The 23,271-nt window shown below is 38.2% G+C and overlaps 1 protein-coding gene across 1 annotated transcript in view; it reads left to right on the top strand.

Annotated features, from left to right (window-relative positions):
• Positions 1 to 5,139: 5,139 nt before the first annotated feature.
• LOC120351578 (ABC transporter F family member 4-like) overlaps positions 5,140 to 23,271 on the top strand; it is a 90,672-nt gene continuing 72,540 nt past the window's right edge. The window contains exon 1 of the mRNA XM_039429412.1: positions 5,140 to 5,442. Coding sequence (XP_039285346.1) covers positions 5,140 to 5,442 — 303 coding nt within the window. The remainder of the gene's footprint in view (positions 5,443 to 23,271) is intronic.

The raw sequence follows: 23,271 nt of genomic DNA, 5'->3' as shown, positions 1-23,271 counted from the left end.
AATTACCACTTGTAAAGAATAATCTATTGTTGAACGTTGAAATTATGACAACTGACTGTGATTCATATGTACTTTTGTATACAATGTAATACCACAACTCACTCATTGTTTGGACTGTGATATTCAGATACTTGTTACAAGGATGTTACATAAATTCACAATTCGCAAAAAACAATGAATTCAACAAATTTTGTAAGCACACATATTTTCTTCACCGATTGATCCCAACAAAGGATGGATGGCTCTTGATAAATGAATCAAGGAAGAGTGTAGCACCAGAAAGAAGATAGTGGATTTTTGAAGATGACATCATTATCTTTATTATAATAAGTGCTCGCGATGGGTTCGGTTGAATATATTGATTCTTTGAATGAGGAGTTAGTTGATCTATTCATTATATCAATTTTAATAATTCATTGAATGGAGGATGAATAATCTCAATATAATCAATTGAGTTGAATGGATAGGATGGATGGAAAATGAAAAACAACGTCTAGGAAGTAATAACCATTGACATAGAAATAACCATTTATTCACAAATCTATTGTGCTACCCAAAAAAAGCATTTGAACAGAATGACTTTGATAACAGACGAACAGTCTAGATGGCGTCTACAACCTATAACCACACTTGGAAATGCTTTTATGACCGCGAAATTTCGGAAATACGATAATTGCCTAATTCTCATTTTGGAAAATGTGACAGCAACTATCAACATTCATGGGTTGCAAGCGAACTGTAGGGGTTGCAGTAGCAATTTGTTAAAATTGATATTGCTAAACGTTGTTGAGAACAATGACAGAGAATCTATCGACCGAATCAGCTACAATAATCATTAGCGGCAGAGGCAGCCCAATTCAGCTCTTCCCTGTTTAATGGGTCGTGGCAACCAGCACCGATTACGCAATCAATTAGCTTTATGTGAGACCCAATATCAAACCAAAGGATCAACCTCAATAATAATGTAAATTCATTATTCCTGTAACTATTGATTCAAGGTATTTTCCATTTATTGATAGGGATTGTGGGAGAGTTCAGATCCAATTCCATGTAAAGCAGAATCAAAATGAAAATACATTGAACGTACAGTTTAATAGATCAGTAGAGTAGAGCAATTAAATGTATGGAAAGTAATGATGATTCTTCAATATGAATTTGGTCAGGAAACTATTGTATTAATACCTATGTAAACTCATCACAAATGAGTCAAATACTTCACCTCCCAGTGATACGAGCTAAATTTTTATTAATATTGAATGAAACCTTACAATTTCGTAAATGACTTGCTGGATTTTGTTATCTCACTAGACAATTGAACATAAAAATACCTGGTTCGAATGATTGATTTTTTCCTTAATCAAAAATCAAAAAAACACACTGTCAGAATTAACAAAATAACAAGAAATTGATTCCCTAGCATCAAAGTAAAATAGCTAATAAACTAGTATCTCCCCTTCTACAGGAGCTTTCCATTACGCTTTTTCAGTGAAATTATTATAAATTGAAACGCATACATGACGCCAATGTCATCAATCATCCCATACTTTTCCTTTTTCCTTTTTATAATTCTTTATCAGTTTCTTATCATGTTCAGGGGTATTGACAACAAATCTCAAATGTTAAAATACATTGTCCGAAAACACTATTCTAATATCGCCGTACCTAACCAGTTACTTTTTTGACTCTATATACTAGAGTTACAAATTTCTAAAGAAGAAAATATGTCTTCTCAACTGAGAAAACTTTGAATCTCTAACATACGTGTTACTAGGGCTGTATAATTTTTGATTTAACATCTCAGTCTTCAGACAAGAACTATCCTGTACAGTGCAAGTTGTTCCCAACTCCATTGTAATATTGTTTAGGCCTAGTCGATGAAGAAGATTACAGCAAAGAAGGAGCGTAGGAAAACAAGTGTGGGCAGGAGAAGAAATGATATGCGAGGGTGGCAAGAGATCAGGGACAAAGTTGGAGCAAGGGAGAAAGAGACAATGGTGAGACAAAGTGATGAGAGGCTAATGATACCATCAAGTAGGGAACAATCGAGCAAATCCATCAGTGCCACAGGCAGCTTGCACATAAAACACAAGACAATGTCTTGAATATGCTTGCCACCCGAGTGTCTTGATAAATGGCCGATTTAATGCTTCTCTCGGCTCCGCCATCTTATATCTCTCAGAGCGCATATGATTGATATCATGCTGGCATAATTGTTTCCACACTGGCGAGTTCATTTTATTATGTATCATTATATTTTATAGGTGCTCATGAGAATGGCTACTGCATTTCACTGTTGGATTCACAGACTAGATGCGTTACGAAATCTATTTCTTGTAAAACCTACTTTCTACTTTGAAGTGTCACAAAGTGAATTTTTGTGACGGATGAAAAGCCGTCGAATAGTGTAAAATTAGCGAATTTATTCTGTTTTAGAATAGGAATTGGATCGACTGCCCGGATATATTTTGTTAGATTTGTAGTTGTGTATGCACATTATCACCATCGCCGTCAACCCCTTTGAATCAGCAGCAGCCGTATCATCAAAACGATAAGCGGCTACCGAGTCGGGTTGGTATCGTTCTTCATGAAATTTCTGGAATAGAAATATTGTTTACCGGCCTGAATTAGTGTAGCAATTAGTATCATTGTCATCATTTGCTGCACCCTTAACATCAGGAGCAGCTGAGTCAAAACCCCGTCACATGAACAGTGGCGTGATCGTCTTTTCAGACTCTCATTGGTCAGGAAGCTCTTTTCCCCCGGCCTCCTAATTTTCAGCGACCCGGTGCAGCTCCAAGAAGACGGGACAGAAGCAGTTGTTCGGTGAACGGGTTCGTGTACGGCTGCGTTCCGAGCGGCGCTCCTAATAGTGGTGTATTAGTGGGTTAATATTCTATTCTGTATTTTAGTGAATGGAATATTGTATGTCGAATTGCCGACTGTATTTGAAGATAGAACTTCCTGGGGGATTTTCTTTCTTGTCGGTTATTTTTCCTAAATTCGTATCACTGGGGGTGAACGAGTTATCCTTGGTTTTGAAACCTGTAAGGGATCTCAAGTTTGTGTTACAAATAGTTAAGTGGGGAAATTTAGCTAGGCTCTTATAGCAGATTATTTTTGAGTACTTAATTTATAAGTCTCGACTCTGTCGCTTCACGACGTTTTTAATTATAATACGGGAAGTGGGAATCGGTTCGCTATTCTCCGTATCAGTATCCACGTCATTTCAGGTAATTGTATGTCAGGACTGGTAGTCCGTATATTTTTCCTTCTCTGTAGTAAGGTGGCCTTTAGTTTAAAGAGTAATTTTTCTCCATTGAATTTTTATTCTTGTAGGGAAATCCCTGTCCTTTTAAAGAATAGTTTTTCTCAATTAATTTTTATTCTTGTGGGAAAATCCCTGTTCCTTTTGAGAAAAGTTTTCTTGATTAATTTTTATCCTTGTAGAGAGATTATTATCATTTATGGTAAATTTTCCTTGCTTAGTTTTCATACTATAGAGTGGCCCTGTATTTCAAATTCGCTTAGCAGTTTCTGACTTGCTGTAGTTCCAAGTAGGAAAAGTCTGATCCTTTTCCTAGAGAACTCAGGTGCAGCTTGAGTTCGTCCTTGTCGAAGTTTCTTGACTGCGACGTCCATTCTCTTTCTCTCTCTTCACTTTCCCTATTCTAAATTCCTTCTAGCTCTCAGGTACAGCTTGAGGACTTCCTCGCCGAAGTTTCTAGACTGCGGCATTCTTTTCTCTACTTTCTCTTCACTTTTCCTATCTAAAATCATTCTAGCTCTCAGGTACAGCTGAGGACTTCTCGCCGAAGTTTTTAGACTGCGGCATCCTTCTCTTTCTTTCTCTTAATTCTTCCTGTGTTAAAGTCCTTCCTGATCTCAGTTCCAGATTCGAGATCGTCCTAGTCGCGGGTTTTCAGACCCGCGAATCCTTTCTAAAATTCTTAGAAACCTGTCTTCTTAATAGCAAATATTATTTGCTGGTTTTCCTGTGGAAAATTCACGAATTTTCCCGTGATCTCAGTTGTAAATTAGAGATCGATCTTGTGGTAGTCCTTAGACTGGCAATTACTTGGAAAAGTCTATTGAAATCTTTTCCTGAATTAGGAGTCTCTGACTCGATATTTTCCTTGTGGAAAATCCTGGAAAAATCCTTCCTACCCTGACAACGACAGACTGTTGTCTTCCCGATATTATTCTACAGACTGTGTCTGTGAAAAATCTTTTCTATCCTCTCCTAATAGTCGACATACTGACTATTAATTTAAAAGCGTTTCGGACGATTGAGAGCGATTCCCATACCTTAAGGGCAGTCACAGATTAGCCCTTAATAACCGGCGCGCAGTCACCAGATTAGCGCGGAAATCCTGTTAGCAGTTTCAGAATTGCTGAAAATCCTTTCGCAGCTGCAGGCTCGCGATTCAGAAATCCTACACCTAAAACCTATCCTCTAAGCTTTAATTACCACGTAATTGAAATTGATATACTGTATTAGCTAGCAGGTCCAGCTTGCTGAGAGCTAGAGCGCAATTCTCAGATTGCGGATTATTGAGCAGATATTATTTGCTGTAGAGAATAATAATCTTATTATTGATTCTCTGTTCCCTATACCTTATACCGTATACCTCATACCCTGCACCCTATTCTCTAAACCACATCCCGGGCTTGCAGGTACAGCTTGCTCTCCGTCAATTCGCAGTTGGTCCAGATTGCGTACTACCTTTATAAATAGAATTATTGGTAGGGATCTGATAGTCAGATCCGTCTCCTTGTATAGGGTTATCTTAATCTCCATTAACACCCACCCTGTATTCCAAAGGCCGAGGGCCGAATCGGCCAGCAACGGCACGGGCAAACACTCTTCCCCTGAAAGTAAAAATCTCGCGAAAGAAGCAGAGGGTAAAGAATCAGGATAGAGGGAGAAGTGTAGGTCCGGTATCTCCACCTGTCAGTACGGCTGCTGACCCCGACCCATATCCGACTGTAGCTAGTCCGCGTTGTAGCAATACTTCGCAATTATTAGGATACCTAGAGGGTGGAATAGGTCATCTTAATAAAACTGGCGCCCAACGTGGGGCTAAGACGTCTGGCGCCCAAGAAAATCGCGAAGAGGGTTTAGGTGAATCCCAATCCGTGATGAGTGTACACGGAGAAGAGACTACTCATCAGGATGATGAAGTCATACAGGCGGTCCGCCGGGAGGACCTCGCGGAACGCGAAGTCGACCCCAGAGTGTCGTGGGTGTATCGGCTGAATAAGGAGGAAGCGGTCGGCTACCTAGAGAGTCTCGGCCTGACGGCAGCGGGGACTTTGAAGGAGCTGAGGAGGAGGATGGTCGAGCACCTTCGATCCCGGACCGCTGCTGCCTCTCAACCAGGTACAGAGGCGGCACTGTCCCACTCTTCAGGCACGTATAGTCAGGGAGAAGTCTGCGACAAGGTAAGAAGTTGGAATTTACATTTTGATGGTGTATCGGATGCTCCCAGTTTCATCGAGAGGCTCGCGGAACTCCAGGGCGCATATGGGATCTCTGGGGAGCAATCTCTTATAGCCCTGCCGGAGCTGATGGAGGGAGGGTCCTACTTTGGATGCGGAATCGTCGCTCCCAGTGGAGGACGTGGGCTGATTTTGTAGAGGCATTTAAACTCCGTTATTATCCTCATTCTTATAGTAACGACCTTGAGAGTCAGATCATTGCAAGGAAGCAGAGGGAGGGCGAACCGGCTGATGAGTATGCCAAAGCCTTGCTTACCTTAATGAGACGGTTAGGTAGTTATGAGGGGGATAGGATGCTTCAAAGATTGTATTTAAATTTATTACCACGGTATAAATTATATGTTCGTAGTGTAGGGGTTAAAAATGTAGATCAGTTGTTAGATGTAACCAGAGAGTATGAGGCGATTCGTGCTGAAGAGAGAAACGGGAGGTTATCTCTGAAAAGCACGAAAAGTGAAGAACAAAAACGGAGTGATTTTCAGTCTAAAGCCGCACCGAAAACGCGAGAAAATAAGGTAGGAGAAATCCAAGAGCCTAAGTGTTGGAATTGTAATAAAGTACGGCATTGGAAGTCGAGTTGTCCCGAAATTTCTAGTTGTCAAAAGTGTAAAGAAATTTTTGATTATTGTAAATGTGTCTCAGAAACTAATAAGATATCAGGAATCGCTGTAGTGAAGTCATCACGTGTTTTAAGTACGAGGTCAAAGTTGGGGGATGAGCGCATTTTTATTGATGTAGAAATTGCAGGGCAAAAATTTATTGCACTGTTAGATATGGGAGTAGAGGTATCCTGTATTAGCGGAAAAGCTCTTAAAGTGTTAGAGCAAGTAGGGTGTGTTAGAAAAGAAAAGTGTAGTCACCATGAAATATTATCCAATGGGAAGTATAATAATTTTTCCACAAAAATTATAACTAATTTAAAAGTAGAAAATATTTTAGTTTCATTTCAACCGGTAGTTGTAGAGGGGCTTTCTCACGATGTGTCATTGGGTATGTCATTTATGAAGCATCATAATATGAGTATTCAAATGCGTGATAGAATTGTAGAATGGGAACCTAGTATAGTAGATAATGGAGTAACAGGTAGCTTAAAGCGTGAAGGGATGTCTAAGTCTTGTATCTCGAAAGCTGCTACAGTAGCTAGTGAGAGACGGGAGAGTGAGAGTGATGGAGATGGGATTTATGTCCATGTGGGAGTAGGTGGAATGGATCTTAATGCTTCAATTGATACGACGACAGATAAAACATTTATCTCTTCTGAAGTAGCCAACCGTCTTGGAGTAGAGGGGGAGCCCATATTACCGGTTATCGTTTGTGGGAAAAATTATAATTGGAAGGTAGCTATCACACCCGATATAAAATCGCGAATGGTTTTAGGATTGAAAAATCTCCGTGATATGAGAGCTGTAATAGAGTTAGAGCCTCATGGTATTCGCTTAAGGAGTAGGGATGATGAGGGAAAATTATCAGTTGTCTCCGGGATGGAGAAGGTAGATAAACTCCCTGTAAGAAAACTTGAAAAGTTTTCACCTATCTCTGAACAAGCTCCTGTAAGCGGGAAAAAAGTAAAGCTCCATAAGAGGGTTGAACCTATTAGACTATATCCCTGTCCTAAAAATATAGAGAAGCAGGGGAATGCTTTAAATATTAAGAATAGGCAGGATAAAGTTGTGGTACGGGATGTACTGTCACGGTTTCCTCATATAGAGGGGGGCGAGTTGAACAGAGTTAACTCAGGTTATAGTGTAGCTCATTCAATTGAAAATCGCCGTAGCGGTAGCGAATTTAGTGGGAAAGGAGAATTGAAAACCCGATCCGAGATAAGGAGATCAGGGGTAAATGATTTTGATAACAATTCATTGTATTCCAGCTGTCAACAGTACAGGAGCCGATGGAGAAGAGCAGTACCAGGTAGATCTCTAATGTGTTCCATATGAGGGGTGAATGGTTCTCTTTTCATCTTTCATCTTTTTCTCCTTTTTCTTTTCATTCTTCACAGGTGCTGTGCCGTTTTACTTTTCCTTTTCTTTCAGATTATTATACAGCTGCTGTCAGCCAGGGGCTGTCGTTATCGGTGTTATCGGGAGATAACAAGCGATGAAGTCTATTGCTAATATTGCTGTTACAATAGTTGGAGCAACAGGTTGTTTCTTTTTCAGCGTTAGGTCATGCTTATCTTGTGGCTTTGAGAAGCCTGACCTACTGCACTAATTATTCTTCTTTTCAGCTTGACATTCTTGAGTGCTGTACTTCAGGTGTGTGATCATGGGTTCAACACGGAGTCAACCGGTACCCCATCACCAACCCCCCCCCCTCATTAGTAGGAGTGGGGTGTCACAAAGTGAATTTTTGTGACGGATGAAGAGCTGTCGAATAGTGTAAAATTAGCGAATTTATTCTGTTTTAGAATAGGAATTGGATCGACTGCCGGATATATTTTGTTAGATTTGTAGTTGTGTATGCACATTATCACCATCGCCGTCAACCCCTTTGAATCAGCAGCAGCCGTATCATCAAAACGATAAGCGGCTACCGAGTCGGGTTGGTATCGTTCTTCATGAAATTTCTGGAATAGAAATATTGTTTACCGGCCTGAATTAGTGTAGCAATTAGTATCATTGTCATCATTTGCTGCACCCTTAACATCAGGAGCAGCTGAGTCAAAACCCCGTCACATGACCAGTGGCGTGATCGTCTTTTCAGACTCTCATTGGTCAGGAAGCTCTTTTCCCCCGGCCTCCTAATTTTCAGCGACCCGGTGCAGCTCCAAGAAGACGGGACAGAAGCAGTGTTCGGTGAACGGGTTCGTGTACGGCTGCGTTCCGAGCGGCGCTCCTAATAGTGGTGTATTAGTGGGTTAATATTCTATTCTGTATTTTAGTGAATGGAATATTGTATGTCGAATTGCCGACTGTATTTGAAGATAGAACTTCCTGGGGGATTTTCTTTCTTGTCGGTTATTTTTCCTAAATTCGTATCACTGGGGGTGAACGAGTTATCCTTGGTTTTGAAACCTGTAAGGGATCTCAAGTTTGTGTTACAAATAGTTGAGTGGGGAAATTTAGCTAGGCTCTTATAGCAGATTATTTTTGAGTACTTAATTTATAAGTCTCGACTCTGTCGCTTCACGACGTTTTTAATTATAATACGGGAAGTGGGAATCGGTTCGCTATTCTCCATATCAGTATCCACGTCATTTCAGGTAATTGTATGTCAGGACTGGTAGTCCGTATATTTTTCTTCTCTGTAGTAAGGTGGCCTTTAGTTTAAAGAGTAATTTTCTCCATTGAATTTTATTCTTGTAGGGAAATCCCTGTCCTTTTTAAGAATAGTTTTTCTCAATTAATTTTTATTCTTGTGGGAAATCCCTGTTCCTTTTGAGAAAAGTTTTCTCAAGTATTTTTAAAAGAGTAATTTTTCTCCATTGAATTTTATTCTTGTAGGGAAATCCCTGTCCTTTTTAGAATAGTTTTTCTCAATTAATTTTTATTCTTGTGGGAAATCCCTGTTCCTTTTGAGAAAAGTTTTCTCGATTAATTTTTATCCTTGTAGAGAGATTATTATCATTTATGGTAAATTTTCCTTGCTTAGTTTTCATACTATAGAGTGGCCCTGTATTTCAAATTCGCTTAGCAGTTTCTGACTTGCTGTAGTTCCAAGTAGGAAAAGTCCGATCCTTTTCCTAGAGAACTCAGGTGCAGCTTGAGTTCGTCCTTGTCGAAGTTTCTAGACTGCGACGTCCATTCTCTTTCTCTCTCTTCACTTTCCCTATTCTAAAATCCTTCTAGCTCTCAGGTACAGCTTGAGGACTTCCTCGCCGAAGTTTCTAGACTGCGGCATTCTTTCTCCTACTTTCTCTTCACTTTTCCTATTCTAAAATCATTCTAGCTCTCAGGTACAGCTTGAGGACTTCCTCGCCGAAGTTTTTAGACTGCGGCATCCTTTCTCTTTCTTCCTCTTAATTCTTCCTGTGTTAAAGTCCTTCCTGATCTCAGTTCCAGATTCGAGATCGTCCTAGTCGCGGGTTTTCAGACCCGCGAATCCTTTCTAAAATTCTTAGAAACCTGTCTTCTTTAATAGCAAATATTATTTGCTGGTTTTCCCTGTGGAAAATTCACGAATTTCCCCGTGATCTCAGTTGTAAATTAGAGATCGATCTTTTGGTAGTCCTTAGACTGGCAATTACTTGGAAAAGTCTATTGAAATCTTTTCCTGAATTAGGAGTCTCTGACTCGATATTTACCTTGTGGAAAATCCTGGAAAAATCCTTTCCTACCCTGACAACGACAGACTGTTGTCTTCCCGATATTATTCTACAGACTGTGTCTGTGAAAAATCTTTTCTATCCTCTCCTAATAGTCGACATACTGACTATTAATTTAAAAGCGTTTCGGACGATTGAGAGCGATTCCCATACCCTTAAGGGCAGTCACAGATTAGCCCTTAATAACCGGCGCGCAGTCACCAGATTAGCGCGGAAATCCTGTTTAGCAGTTTCAGAATTGCTGAAAATCCTTTCGCAGCTGCAGGCTCGCGATTCAGAAATCCTACACCTAAAACCTTATCCTCTAAGCTTTAATTACCACGTAATTGAAATTGATATACTGTATTTAGCTAGCAGGTCCAGCTTGCTGAGAGCTAGAGCGCAATTCTCAGATTGCGGATTATTGAGCAGATATTTATTTGCTGTAGAGAATAATAATCTTATTATTGATTCTCTGTTCCCTATACCTTATACCGTATACCTCATACCCTGCACCCTATTCTCTAAACCACATCCCGGGCTTGCAGGTACAGCTTGCTCGCCGTCAATTCGCAGTTGGTCCAGATTGCGTACTACCTTTATAAATAGAATTATTGGTAGGGATCTGATAGTCAGATCCGTCTCCTTGTATAGGGTTATCTTAATCTCCATTAACACCCACCCTGTATTCCAAAGGCCGAGGGCCGAATCGGCCAGCAACGGCACGGGCAAACACTCTTCCCCTGAAAGTAAAAATCTCGCGAAAGAAGCAGAGGGTAAAGAATCAGGATAGAGGGAGAAGTGTAGGTCCGGTATCTCCACCTGTCAGTACGGCTGCTGACCCCGACCCATATCCGACTGTAGCTAGTCCGCGTTGTAGCAATACTTCGCAATTATTAGGATACCTAGAGGGTGGAATAGGTCATCTTAATAGAAGTAATGATGAAACATTTGCTCCTCCCCATAAAACGTTCACTGCAATCCCTACTATCACAGATCTTGGAATGATTAAGTCTCGTTCATTCATCATGACTAGTGAGCCACAGATGTGGTTGGTATTGACTGTATATATTCGACTATGTAAAGAGATCATGACTCATGTAAGAGTGCATATTATTAGCTTTCTAAAAACTAGCCTATCACTTGAGAATTATCTATGCGGTCAATTAATATGGATGAAAGAGAAAGTACCTACTGATATTATACGCATAACATAATAACATCTCATTGATGTTTCATTTCAACTCATAATTCATATAAATTATTATTCAAGCATTAAGAAGCATCATTCTTGTAGCATTATTGCATAGCTATACTTTTCATCATATATTTAGTTATTCATTGTTATAAATGTGGAATTTAATCAGAGGTGGATTCTCCCAAAATTATATGTATATATGGCCACAGTATATATAACCAGTTTATATCTCCCAAAGTATATATGGCCACAAATATTGTGAACGCTCATTTTTGGTGGAATGATTTGAGATCTTGAAATATGAATGATAGAAAAATGAACTTTCATAAATTCACTAGCCATCCAGTGATAAAATCTGAAGCAATAATGAGATTTGAACAGTATGAATTTCTAGGTAGTAAATTATCTGCGTAGCAAGAAAGAACATGAGTGAACTTCATGTCGAAGAAAGAAACAAACGTGGAATTATTTTGATAGTAGGACGTTTCACATGTTATAGTTGACCGAACTTAGTGAGGTGTATGTTTTTGGGCGAATGAGATGTTGGTTTTTGGACGCTATGTAACGCGATTCCGGCCAAACGCTTCGATAGAATTCGATGAGATTCGGCAGGAATATTCCTTTTTCAACTGCGCGTCGATATATACACAAGGTTTTTTGAAATTTTCCCTTTTAAAGATAATATGAAAAGAGAAAGAATTCCTCCATAATCTGATATCACTATATATATCATCTACTCTGAAGATAGGATTAATCAGACTATAGAATTATCCATAATTAATCAGCTGATAAGTGGATTACACAGTTGTTCTGGAGAAGTCGTGTCTATTTCTATAAGGTATATAGTTCCAAACCTTGAAGAGTTATGCATCGTTGAGGACTTTGGTCTCAATATTACTTTCCTTGCCCTATCACCATAGGTAAGAGCAAGGAAATATTGTATTCCGAAAAAAATTAAGGTACCCCAGTTTCTAAATTCCTATACATTTCAAGGTCCCCTGAATCCAAAAAAGTGTTTTTTTTTAATTGGTCTGTATGTGTGTGTGTGTGTGTGTGTGTGTGTGTGTGTGTGTGTGTGTGTATGAGTGTATGTGCGTCTGTGTACACGATATCTCATCTCCCAATTAACGGAATGACTTGAAATTTAGAACTTAAGGTCCTTACAATATAAGGATCCGGAACGAACAATTTCGATCAAATTCAATTCAAGATGGCGGCTAAAATGACAAAAATGTTTTCAAAAACAGGGTTTTTCGCGATTTTCTCGAAAACGGCTCCAACGATTTCGATCAAATTTATACCTGGAATTGCCATTAATAAGCTCTATCAACTGCCACGAGTCCCATATATGTAAAAATGTCAGGAGCTCCGCCCCATCTATGTAAAGTTTGATTTCTGATTCTTAGTTATTAGGCTTCAGATACAATTTAAACAAAAAAATTCAAGTGGAGAAGATTGAGCATGAAAATTTATACAATTAATATTCAGTAACATTTTCACCCATAATTGAAAATAAGCTCGAAATTCGAGAAAATGTGATTATTCAATTGCGAACTGTTGGCAACTGTTGATTCTATTAAATCATTCACTATGAAGAGATAGCAGACCTCGTGAGTCTCCAGCGTTATTGTCCTGTCACCAGCTGGCTCAGATCTTTGAATAGTAGACTTGAGATGCGCTTGAACACTAGCGTCATGTGATCGAACGGCATGGAATGTTGTGTGAGTGTGCCACACCAGATTTTTTTGCAGTCATGGTATTTATTATGCGTGCCCATCAGTATCAATATTCTCACATATGAAAAGAAACTAATTATTGATAGGTTATCAAAAATAACCAAAGGAACTAAATAAGGTGAAGGTATCCTTATATTTTTGATAGTGAAAAATAATTTTCATCAGATGGAAAGATTATCACGGAACTGATTGAATTATTATATGGAATACAAATTTAAACGTGAACTGAGGTTGTTAACATTTCAAACAGGTGACATCAGATACTTGTGGATGAGAAAACTGCGTGAGGTCTACTGTCACAGAACTATACTAGTAGTTTATAATAGCTGCAGGAATTTGTGGGGATTCCTTTCACTCACACCAAGGTGAATAGCAAATAGGAAAACGTTCCATACATAATTATACGATACTGAAAAAAATTTCTATTTTCAAGTTGTTTATATTTATTATGGCTTGTATCAATCGATTGGAATGAACTATCTAGGATCAGTTTATCAAATATACATGGGATCACTTTGATCCACAATAATTGGAGTTATTGATCTCGCTTGGTGTATCCAAACAATAGTGTACAAGAGGCAAGTTAATCTTTTACACCATAATAGGATTTTGTACTAGCGCAATTCAAACAGTATGAAATTACTGTTGTCGATTTGTTTCTATTCTAAAATTCAGATATGAACACTTAATCAATTTAAATATTCGAGTGCAGGGAATTGCTCTATAATTATATGCCAGTTTACTTGCATAGTCAAATTTAATGTAATGTAGAAGCAGATATGTGCTACCCGAGGGTCTAGTTGAGAGGTGGAACCAGAGAAATGGTGTACGATGCAGAGATGACTTTGTTACACGAAACACCTCCAGGGAAGAAATGAGGGAGACGATTTTCATTCATTTGCAATTCACATTTGCATTTTAATACTTCGGGTTGCCCTCTGAGTAAGTGCTCAGGTCTTAACTTGATTCCTTACATTATAACACCTATCTACCCGACCTCAATTCCAACTTGCTCTTTTGACCTAACGGCACTTACTCGTTATTTCTATATATCGCTCACTTTTCCTCTCTTTCTTCGTCTCTCTCTTTCACTTACTCTCTCCCTATCTTTCTCCAAATGCTACTCATTCACGATCTTGGAACACCCTTGCCACTAGTCATACTGAACAACTACCATTCTATACGGATTACAGTATTTCAAATTGATGCTACCTGGAATGATTCACTTGATCATACTTTGAAATTCTGGAGTTTCGTTCAATTTTTCTGGAAAATGTGAGGTGCAAACCAAATTCATTCTCCACAAAATTTGTTACTTAATCGAGTTTTTGAGTTCAATTCATTTGCATCTTAATTTCAGAATCAAACAATGAGAACAAGATTATGCCTGACATGAGGCAGCTGTATGAATGTAGAGCAGTAGAAGTTCAATCGTTGAATAGGATGGGTCATAACCATTCAATCTATCTTCTTGAGTCTCGATAAATTAGATGAATATGTTTTCAACATAATTTATAATGCGCTTCATAGATTATGATTGTTTGAAGAATCAGAATTGAAATAAGAAATCAATTTCCAACTGAATTTCCAACTAGATATTATAATTCATTTAAGTAGGAAATTGGTAATTTCAACCCAATGCATAATATGTAAAAAGTGCACTTATAACGTATCAGCCTGTGTATGGTGGATATCTGATAACTCTGATATCTTATAATCATGTTTGTCAAGTGAGTTCTTTATTTTTCTCCAAAAACGATAAAACAATGATTACACATGTAAAAACAGTAAGAGCACTCCGTTAACAAAGTTCTTCAACACTCACAACAAAAACTTCCACTTGAATGAACAAGCAATTTGAAGACAGAAGTTCAAACATACGTGTCGGAAATTGTCGTTATTTTTGGAACGACAAAAAGTGAGCACACTATTCTGTTTGTGCCGTGTTACTGGAGAAAGGTGAGATGCGAAGTATAAACAGCAGAGAGCGGCATCTTAGGAGAAAGAGAGAGTGAAATGTCGTAACAGCGAGAATATATGAAGAGTTGACGTGACGCGTAAAACTTGGCGAAGAAACATGTTCTGTTTGTGGATCGATGGCGAAAGACGTGAAACGTGAAGTTGGTGCTGCGACTTTGGCGGTGTCCGGGATAGCAGCCAGGTTAGCAGCCAATGTTCGTGCGACACGCGAGTCCTCCTAACCTCGCCACCGACTCAGACAAGAGCTGGCCTGGCTCGGCATAACAAGTGTTGCGGGTAGGCTAACGACAGGCCTGTTTACATTCTTCGGGGTGTGAAACTCTTCAACACCACCTTCTCTCTCAATCCAAAAGTTTCTAACCTTCTTTTCTTGCCTACTATTCCATCCTGGTCCAATCCTCTATGGTTAAAACATGACAAACATGTCAACCCGTCGAACATGCCTGCCTTCTTGCTACCTTTCCCTTTGTTTGTCTAGCTGCTCTGTTGTTTGGCATTAATTGTTGATCCACGTGTCACACCATTTCCTGTTTTTCTTGCAGAAAACTCTCCTTGAACACGAATTAATCAAACTGGTGTGTTAAAATAATATACAGCGTAATAACTTACCCCGTTTCAACGCACAAGTTTCATGAATTCAATCATACAGTCAGTAATTGTGAGAAGAAATATTCTTCCAAAACCAGTGTTCATGGATCCTTCAATCGCAATGTGAAATTTTCAGTCTATATAATACTACCAAGAGTTATAGCCATCAATCTTCTGTTTGTAATAACGCAACTGGCTAATTCGAAATACAGCAATTTCCCGCCGCTAATAAGACTCATAGAACTCAGCTTTTGTTGACTCATCCAGATAATTCAAAGTGAGGGACATAAACTTCATGATTATTGGAAATATCAGCTTGTTGAATATTATTCAATTCAAATTTATAATCATTTTTTTGGCCATTCTCATGCATTTTATACATTCTATAATGTAACAAGAAAATGTTTGGGGATGGGAGGGAAACTGCCATGCAATGCTGCAAACTGAGAATAGAATAAAAGGGAATGATATTATGAAGATAGAATAGGAATGAAATTTATAACAATATCGGATCTTGCAAGAGCATCCTAAGCATTCATAGAATTGGCTGAGCTACCACCCAGTCAGGATCCCTTTGAAGTTGTGGTTGGAGCCGGCAGTAATTTTTTAATGAAAGAGTCTTATCTTTGTAGGAGGCATTTTTGCTACCCGCTGCCACCCACCCTCTGCTCAGCTGTGAGCAGCATATCAGCATCCCTTCAGCACTTGGCCGTTATAAACACAAAGACTGAGCTGTATATAAGATACGTGCGAGGGATTGTGCAGTATTCGAATTCCGAAGCACGTAGCTGCTTTAAAATAGCCCTGGTACAAAGGTTATGGGGCGGCATAAAGTACACAGGTAGCGGGGGCGCTCAGAGACGCGTTGCGCCTTGGTTAAGAAACAAGGGGAAGGTCCGCATTCAACGCATAAAATAGGATAAGCGAAGTTTATGTTCGAGGGAGAATGCCGGAGTTTGAATCTGCTAAAATCAGTCCGGACTGAAGGAGAAAGGATGGCGGCCAGGATTGCGCCAGAGGGCACGAGGTAAGATGATAAGACGAAACCAAGAACTAGGGGGAGAGAAATAGCAAGAGAGTGATTGCACGGATAAAGCAAGTTGGGAATTGAGCGAGTGAAAAAGTAGGAGAGTTTCTGCGAAAGTACTGTCCAGGAACCGCAAGATAAAGGAAGCAGTTACCCTTTGTGAGATATTAGGAAACCTCGCAGAGAAAAACCAACAATTTACAGCAGCGGTCTTTATTTGCATGAACAGGCCGACTTTCTTGGAAAAATAAATCCTAATTACGACACGGATTTTGTGTCTTGTACTCGTGCTCGAGACAATGTCTCTTTAAAGCTGTACAATAACTTCATTTGATGTGGAAGTATCATTGTAAGCAAGAAATGAATTTCAGTAAACTACAGTTCCTCAATTCTGGATATTGAATTTGTTACAAAATCAAAACTGTTAATAATTGAACCCAAACAAAAAATGTTTTGTGCAGTTATAAATGCTTTCTATATTGAAAAATACTGTCTCTATCGCCTTACCTTGATACTTACATTGTGTATTGTGATGGCAAACTGCAGTATTTCAACTAATAAAGTACTATTAAAAATGAATAAAAGGAATATTGAATCTCTCTCTATTCACTTATAATGGGTTGTGGCGAATCATCTGATATTTGCCACCTGTGATGAACAACCTGTTTTCAACATGCATTAGTTTGTTTATTAATTTATTGTATCAGTTTATTTTAATAATATCGGGGCACCGAGCTTCGCTCGTTATTTTTATTTATATAACAGAACACAATATTCTCTAAAATGATCGTGTTTATATTTCACAGCTGGCTATATGTCATCTTATGAATTTCGGGGATGTGATATTTTGATTCTTCACAATACTCACTCGCTCACTCACTCTCTTACTATCCACAGCTGTTTCAGACAAGGATGAATATCCTTTTAATGTCGTTCAGCAATTCAGCGTTTACAATTCACAATCACAGTTCACAATTACTGCATCAATTGTTCTAAATTTTCCCGAGAATTTAAAACTCCAAAAATTATTTTCAAAACTTTGTTAACCCATAAAAAGTTTCCAATTATTCATAAAATTTTGAACACTTTCAAGTTTTGTTTTTGAACATTTTTTGATGGTGGATAGAAATTTTTATTTTCTACAAAAATAGAATTACATTTCTGAAGAATGAATCAAGTAGTGAACATAATAGAAGAAAACACTTTTTGAATACCGCCAAACATCTGGACTGAGAGAGCAATATAGCTTGATGAAGCATGGATTAATGACAGTAATTCAGGAATGGGAAAGATGAGGAAACATTCGAGGATGAAATACTTGGTTTATTTACTGATGCTTCTAACCACTCAGTTGGAGAATGCTTACAACTGGTTGAAGGCGTATGGCAACCTCTTGCTTTCTTTTCAAAAAAATTATCTTTGAAAGAAAGTTACTGGCCAGTATACTATGTCAACATCTTGCTTCCTTTTCAAAAAAAATTATCTTTGAAAGAAAGTTGCTGGCCAGTAAATTATCGCTAGCTACTTGCTGTTTATGTAGCGGTACAGCATTTTCGCCGCCTCTTAGAAGGACATCCCTTCACTATCTACACAGATCACAAGCCTCTAGTCTATGCTTACCAATCAATCAACTCCACAAACTCAACCAATCAACTTCCACCAATTCAACTCATCCAATTATCATTCATCTCTGAGTTTTCGATGGATTTACAATATGTCAGAGGTACCCAACTCCAGAAGATAGGACCAGAGAGTTCTTCTCTTTCATTGGAACGTGTACCCATTCCTGGATCACCACTTACTGTGCTCTGTGATGTATGTATCTACAAGGAAACCTCGACCGTTTCTTACACAACCTTTTAGACGACAAGTCTCTGACAGCCTCCATAACCTGAGTCATCCCGGACCCAATGCTTCACTCAAGTTAGTCAGCAACACATTTGTTTGGCCAAACATGAACAAGAAATGTTGAGATTGGGCTCGTGCTTGTACTGGTCGTCAACGATAAGAGATTACTTGACATGTTCATGCTTCTTGTGGAAATTTTGTTTCCATTGACCGGGTGAAGCCAGCATACATCCTTCAAGTCGATTCACCTCAGCCTTCCCACCCTGTTCCAGGGAAAAGTGAGCTTCAAAATTTCGCCAAATCGTCTGCCCGTGGGGGGGGTAATGTGGTGAATCATCTGCTATTTGCCACCTGTGATTAACAACCTGTTTTCAACTTGCATTAGTTTGTTTATTAATTGTATCAGTTTATTTTAATATTTTCTCAGTTCAATTTTGTCATCTCAAAATTAAAACATCTAATTCATCCAGTTTTATCCAACCTATTTTATCATTGGAAATCCACAAACCAAATTTCCTATAGGGTCATTATTCCAATTACTATGACAATAATACCAGTATAGGTTTTCCAGTTTTCGAAAATGGAGTTTGAATTTTACCAAAAAGATAAATAAAATAATTTTTGTGGAATATTCCTAGACGTAAGAAATCATCATTTATTGATTTATTTCAAACTCAACGCAATTATATTTTCTCATACGAAATGGAGAAGAGAGTCATAGAGGACGACTCAGTGCGCACTTCAATGGGACGCAAGTCTCCAAAGAATGGAATGAGTTGTGACGTCGTGATACATTAAAGTGAGTGTGAATCAATTCGACCGCGATGAGAGTGATTGTAAAAGCAAACTGAGTTATTCCATTAAAAGTTTAGAATTTACAAAGTTTCAAGGCATCACGCTATTAGTATACTCAATACTGGTATATAATGTGTTGGATTCACAATGCATAGAGTTTTAAGAGATGAGAAGTGAATTGTAGCCATTTATTGGAATGGAATAGTAAGATGAAAATGTAACGAGGTGGATTGGGCACATACTTATTCGTGTGGCAGGGCACTTGCATTAAGTCGGGTGCAGTAACGACTCCAGCTCTGAGTAATACAAGTGCACAAAGTCCCATAAGTGATATTCAACAGCAGACGTCTTGGTCTACATGACATTTACTGCAGACCTTAATTGAATTCAGTCTGCCTCGGATGTGGACTACATACGAACTGCAAACGTCAGCCTCAGGTCATGAACCACACCCCCCCCCCTCCTTGCCAAGCTCCCACCCACATTACCGCCAGGCAGCAGCGTTTCAAATCCCATCCATTTATGTTTCCTATTCCGTATAATCTTCAGTCTGTTATTACATTAAGCAAAATTACATCCGGCTTTGTAGGGTTCTCGCTTCGCTGTTCGGCTCCAATGTCAACTCAGCTAGGAAATGAAATCTGTCAATTTAATGATCTGAGCTCTCTTACTGAAGGCCTCACTATATTTCTCTCTCATATCTCCTCATCTTTCCATGACATCCACCTTGGAACGACCGCATTGACAACTTATCAAACTCAAGACTCAATAGATTACGGTAGGTTCAATGCGCCAAGGTCATCTTGAAGGTCATAGAAACAGCTGAAAATATTCCACTTGCATTGGTGGGAGGCCTAGACTGTAGGGATTTTAGAATGATTGCGTGAAATTTCACATGACTCCGAAATTTGACACTCTTAAATGAGATTAGACCATATTTAAATACTTGCCAGGCTTCATGAGTGAATATTTGAGATAGATTAGGGAATTACGATGAAAAAAATTGACAACATACGTCATAGAATTATTTTCTTCCAGAACTAAATTGATTATTAATCAGTATGAAGTCAGTAACGCACTCTCGTTATAGTTGAACTGAATTGTATACCAGGTCGCAAGAGACAAAAGTATTATTGAAATAAAAAAGGTTCAATGAGAATAATTGCAAATCATTTACTATAAGAAATTGTGAATGGAGAAGGTACCAAAACTTGGTGAGAGTACTAATGTTCTATTCATCTTCAGGGGAATAGTAGATTTCCAATAATTCACGAAGATCAATTATAGATTTTTCGAATGTTTAAGAATCGTTCAAGACAAATATTGAAATTATTAAACCCTTCTTAAAATTCTTCTTTTTTTATAGAGATTATTCATGTTCATAATAGCATGTTCAATTAATGTTTCTATATCCATATGAAATTGACATTCAAATGATCTAAATTTTATTAAAACATATAGTCAAATAAACATTTCTTCTGAATTACGTTCTATCATGAAAGCCACAATTCTCATCAAATTCATCTTGCTCTAAAATTGGTCGGAATATGAGGATTGAGGATAATCAAAGGTGTCCTTGGTATAGCTGCTCTTCTACCTGTAACAGTCTACCTAAATTGGAGAATCAAGCAGGAAAGTTCAAAGTATTGGAAATATAGAACTATTCGTACCTAATGATAACCATACCCTGCTCGGGTACGAAATTTCAAAGTATTGGGAACAGAGCTACTCAACTACTCATAGTTGTAGAGAAACCCGCTCGTGCCGCTTCGCTCGCCTTGGAATGAGTCAGCTGAACTGGATAGATGCTGACTGAAGCAAAGCAAAGCTGGCGAAATCATTAATTGATATCAGATTGGATTGAACTGTCTCCATCCAGGTACAGGCCTCAATCGGTGGCTTCAGCTGCCTCTGTATCCCAATATCTTGATTGGCATCTCTGTCAGATTCCTTTTGTCTCTCACCTCACCTCACATTCACCTTTCCATTAAAACTCTTTCAATATCTTAAGAGGTGTATCTCTTCCCTTGTTAGCTGTATACTCTTAATGAAAGAACAGGAAGTGACAGGAAGTGTTTCCTGTTACTGAGCGAGTGCGGAAATACAAACTTATAATATGCTCATTATTCATTTAATCATGTTAGTTAAGATTTGGCTTGAGCCTGTTGTTCTACTCCCCATTATCACCAGGAGAAATTCATATCAAAAATTCATTCATTTATTGTAAAAAATTCTACAATCACAATTAAAATATGACATTGAAGCAAAAACTAGACTGAACCGGTACTATTTCTCTCTTTTATACTATATTTCTCTTTATTCCTGTACTATTCATAAATGAATACAAATTCTACAAAAACTATTATTTTCATGGTTTTTCGATTTAATTGGTTTGTTGTATCCAAACATATTTTTCTATTTGAATCGTTAAACAGGAAAAATAGTTAATAGAACTACTATTTCCAACATTATCGTACCATGAGAACAGTTTCCAGAATATTCGAAATCTCTCCGCATGGAATTATCAGTACATCATCCATGTTGATTCATAATTATGATCAATGAAAAATTTATTGTAATCACTAAAAGCATCAATATTATTGGGGAACTATGATCTGATTCGTATCAAGTGAAGCGGTAAAGTGTTCTTAAGTGATTAGAACTTCATTGATATCTCCAATAATCTGATTCATGTTGATACACAAACAAAACTCGAGTGTTTTGAGCGAGCTTAGCTTAGTGAGCTCCTAATTTTTAATATATTATCGAGTTGTAGATTTATGGGTATGTTCGACTATAACTTTCGAATGCTTCAATCAACTTCAAATTATCAACACATCATATTCAAATCATTACACAAACAAATGTCATCAAGAAAATTGTAGTAATTTATCATAATCACAAATCCGCTGGATTATTAATAATTACAAATCATGAATCAACTGGATTAATTTCATGCAATTTTGCATACAATTAATAGCTTTACTTTCAATTAGCACTGCGTTTGATAGAACAGCTGACAGAATATCATCAGTATCTTGATCGAGCTTTAAAGCCCAGGGGCTCACTATAATCAATAGTTCGATAGTAGTCCGATGGAAATTGGAACAGATGAGTCCCTCCACAGCCGCCCAGCACCCATAGACGTTGCCAATTCGTCTGGTGTATTTTAAAAATATCAATAAATCCTCATTTATTCAATTAAAGTTGCTCAACTCTTATTTGGCAACATTGCACTCATCTGTTCCAATTTCCATCGGAGTATTTTCGTGCGGTTGACTACAGTAATAGACTTCCTTCATTGTCACTACATACTGTATATCATTATTACAATTATGTAATTAAATGGGAATTTATTCTTCTTTGTATCAAGTGACGCAGGTTGAAGTGTCTACAACCAAATAATATGTTCAAGAATCAAATATTGCCAAGTTGAGCGTGTTCAAATACAAATAATTATCAAATTACATGATATTGGAAGTTTTTCATGAGAGATGTTTTGCAAAGCAAGGGTGTTCACAATGATACGAGGTGAAAGGAACGTTCTCAGTGGAAATAATTCCTGGTTATAGACACTGAAGTTTCAGTGCGATCATCCGAATGGTGTTGAGAACAAGGCTAGCATCCATGCTGTGAAAAAACGCGTATTTATGTTAGTATCAGTTTCTTCTCGCTATATCCGCAGTGGATGAGCCAGAAGGGATCGTTGGAAAAGAAGGAAAACGTGAGCGAGAAAGTAATAATTGAAAGAGTGTAAGACGGAATGAGTGTGGAGGAGGTGTAATTGAGAAAGGAACGAGATCACACATACAAGAGCAAAGAAAGCAAGAGAGAAAATGCAAGAGAAATAGTGGAGGTGGTAGGGTACTACTGTTGTATTCGGGTCCAAATGTGAGCAAACTTTCTGGTAGTTTCCCGAAACTGTAACGCGACAACGCTTTGAATTTCCCGCAACACAAGAGAACGACTGGAAGTCAACGTCTGAAACAGTTTCATATGTTCGTCCTTCCACGCTTCTTTATCAGATAAACTTCATCTAACGATCTCGAATATTTCGTTCACCCCATTTGCCGCAGCGATCATTATAATAAACTTGGAAGGCCTTCTGAAAAATGAACAGGGTCTTGGATCCAACACAGCAGGAGCCAGCCTTCCAAATCATATTATAGTAATAATAACTTGAAGCTATACTATGGATGTAGAATCAAATGACAATCGTTTTTCCTGTCGTATTTACAGCTTTGATCTCCAGATGTGAGTCGGAAAAATACTTGAAGGAAACAATAAGGAGGTTTTTCACCATGATCTTGAATTTGTTGTGCATAGTAATTATCTGTCTCTTTTTGAATCATCACAA

The sequence above is a fragment of the Nilaparvata lugens genome, chromosome 5 (assembly GCF_014356525.2).
Source record: "Nilaparvata lugens isolate BPH chromosome 5, ASM1435652v1, whole genome shotgun sequence".
Lineage (NCBI taxonomy): Eukaryota > Metazoa > Arthropoda > Insecta > Hemiptera > Delphacidae > Nilaparvata > Nilaparvata lugens.
Note: the sequence above shows the minus strand (reverse complement) of the source record. Positions and strands in the feature narration are given on the sequence as shown.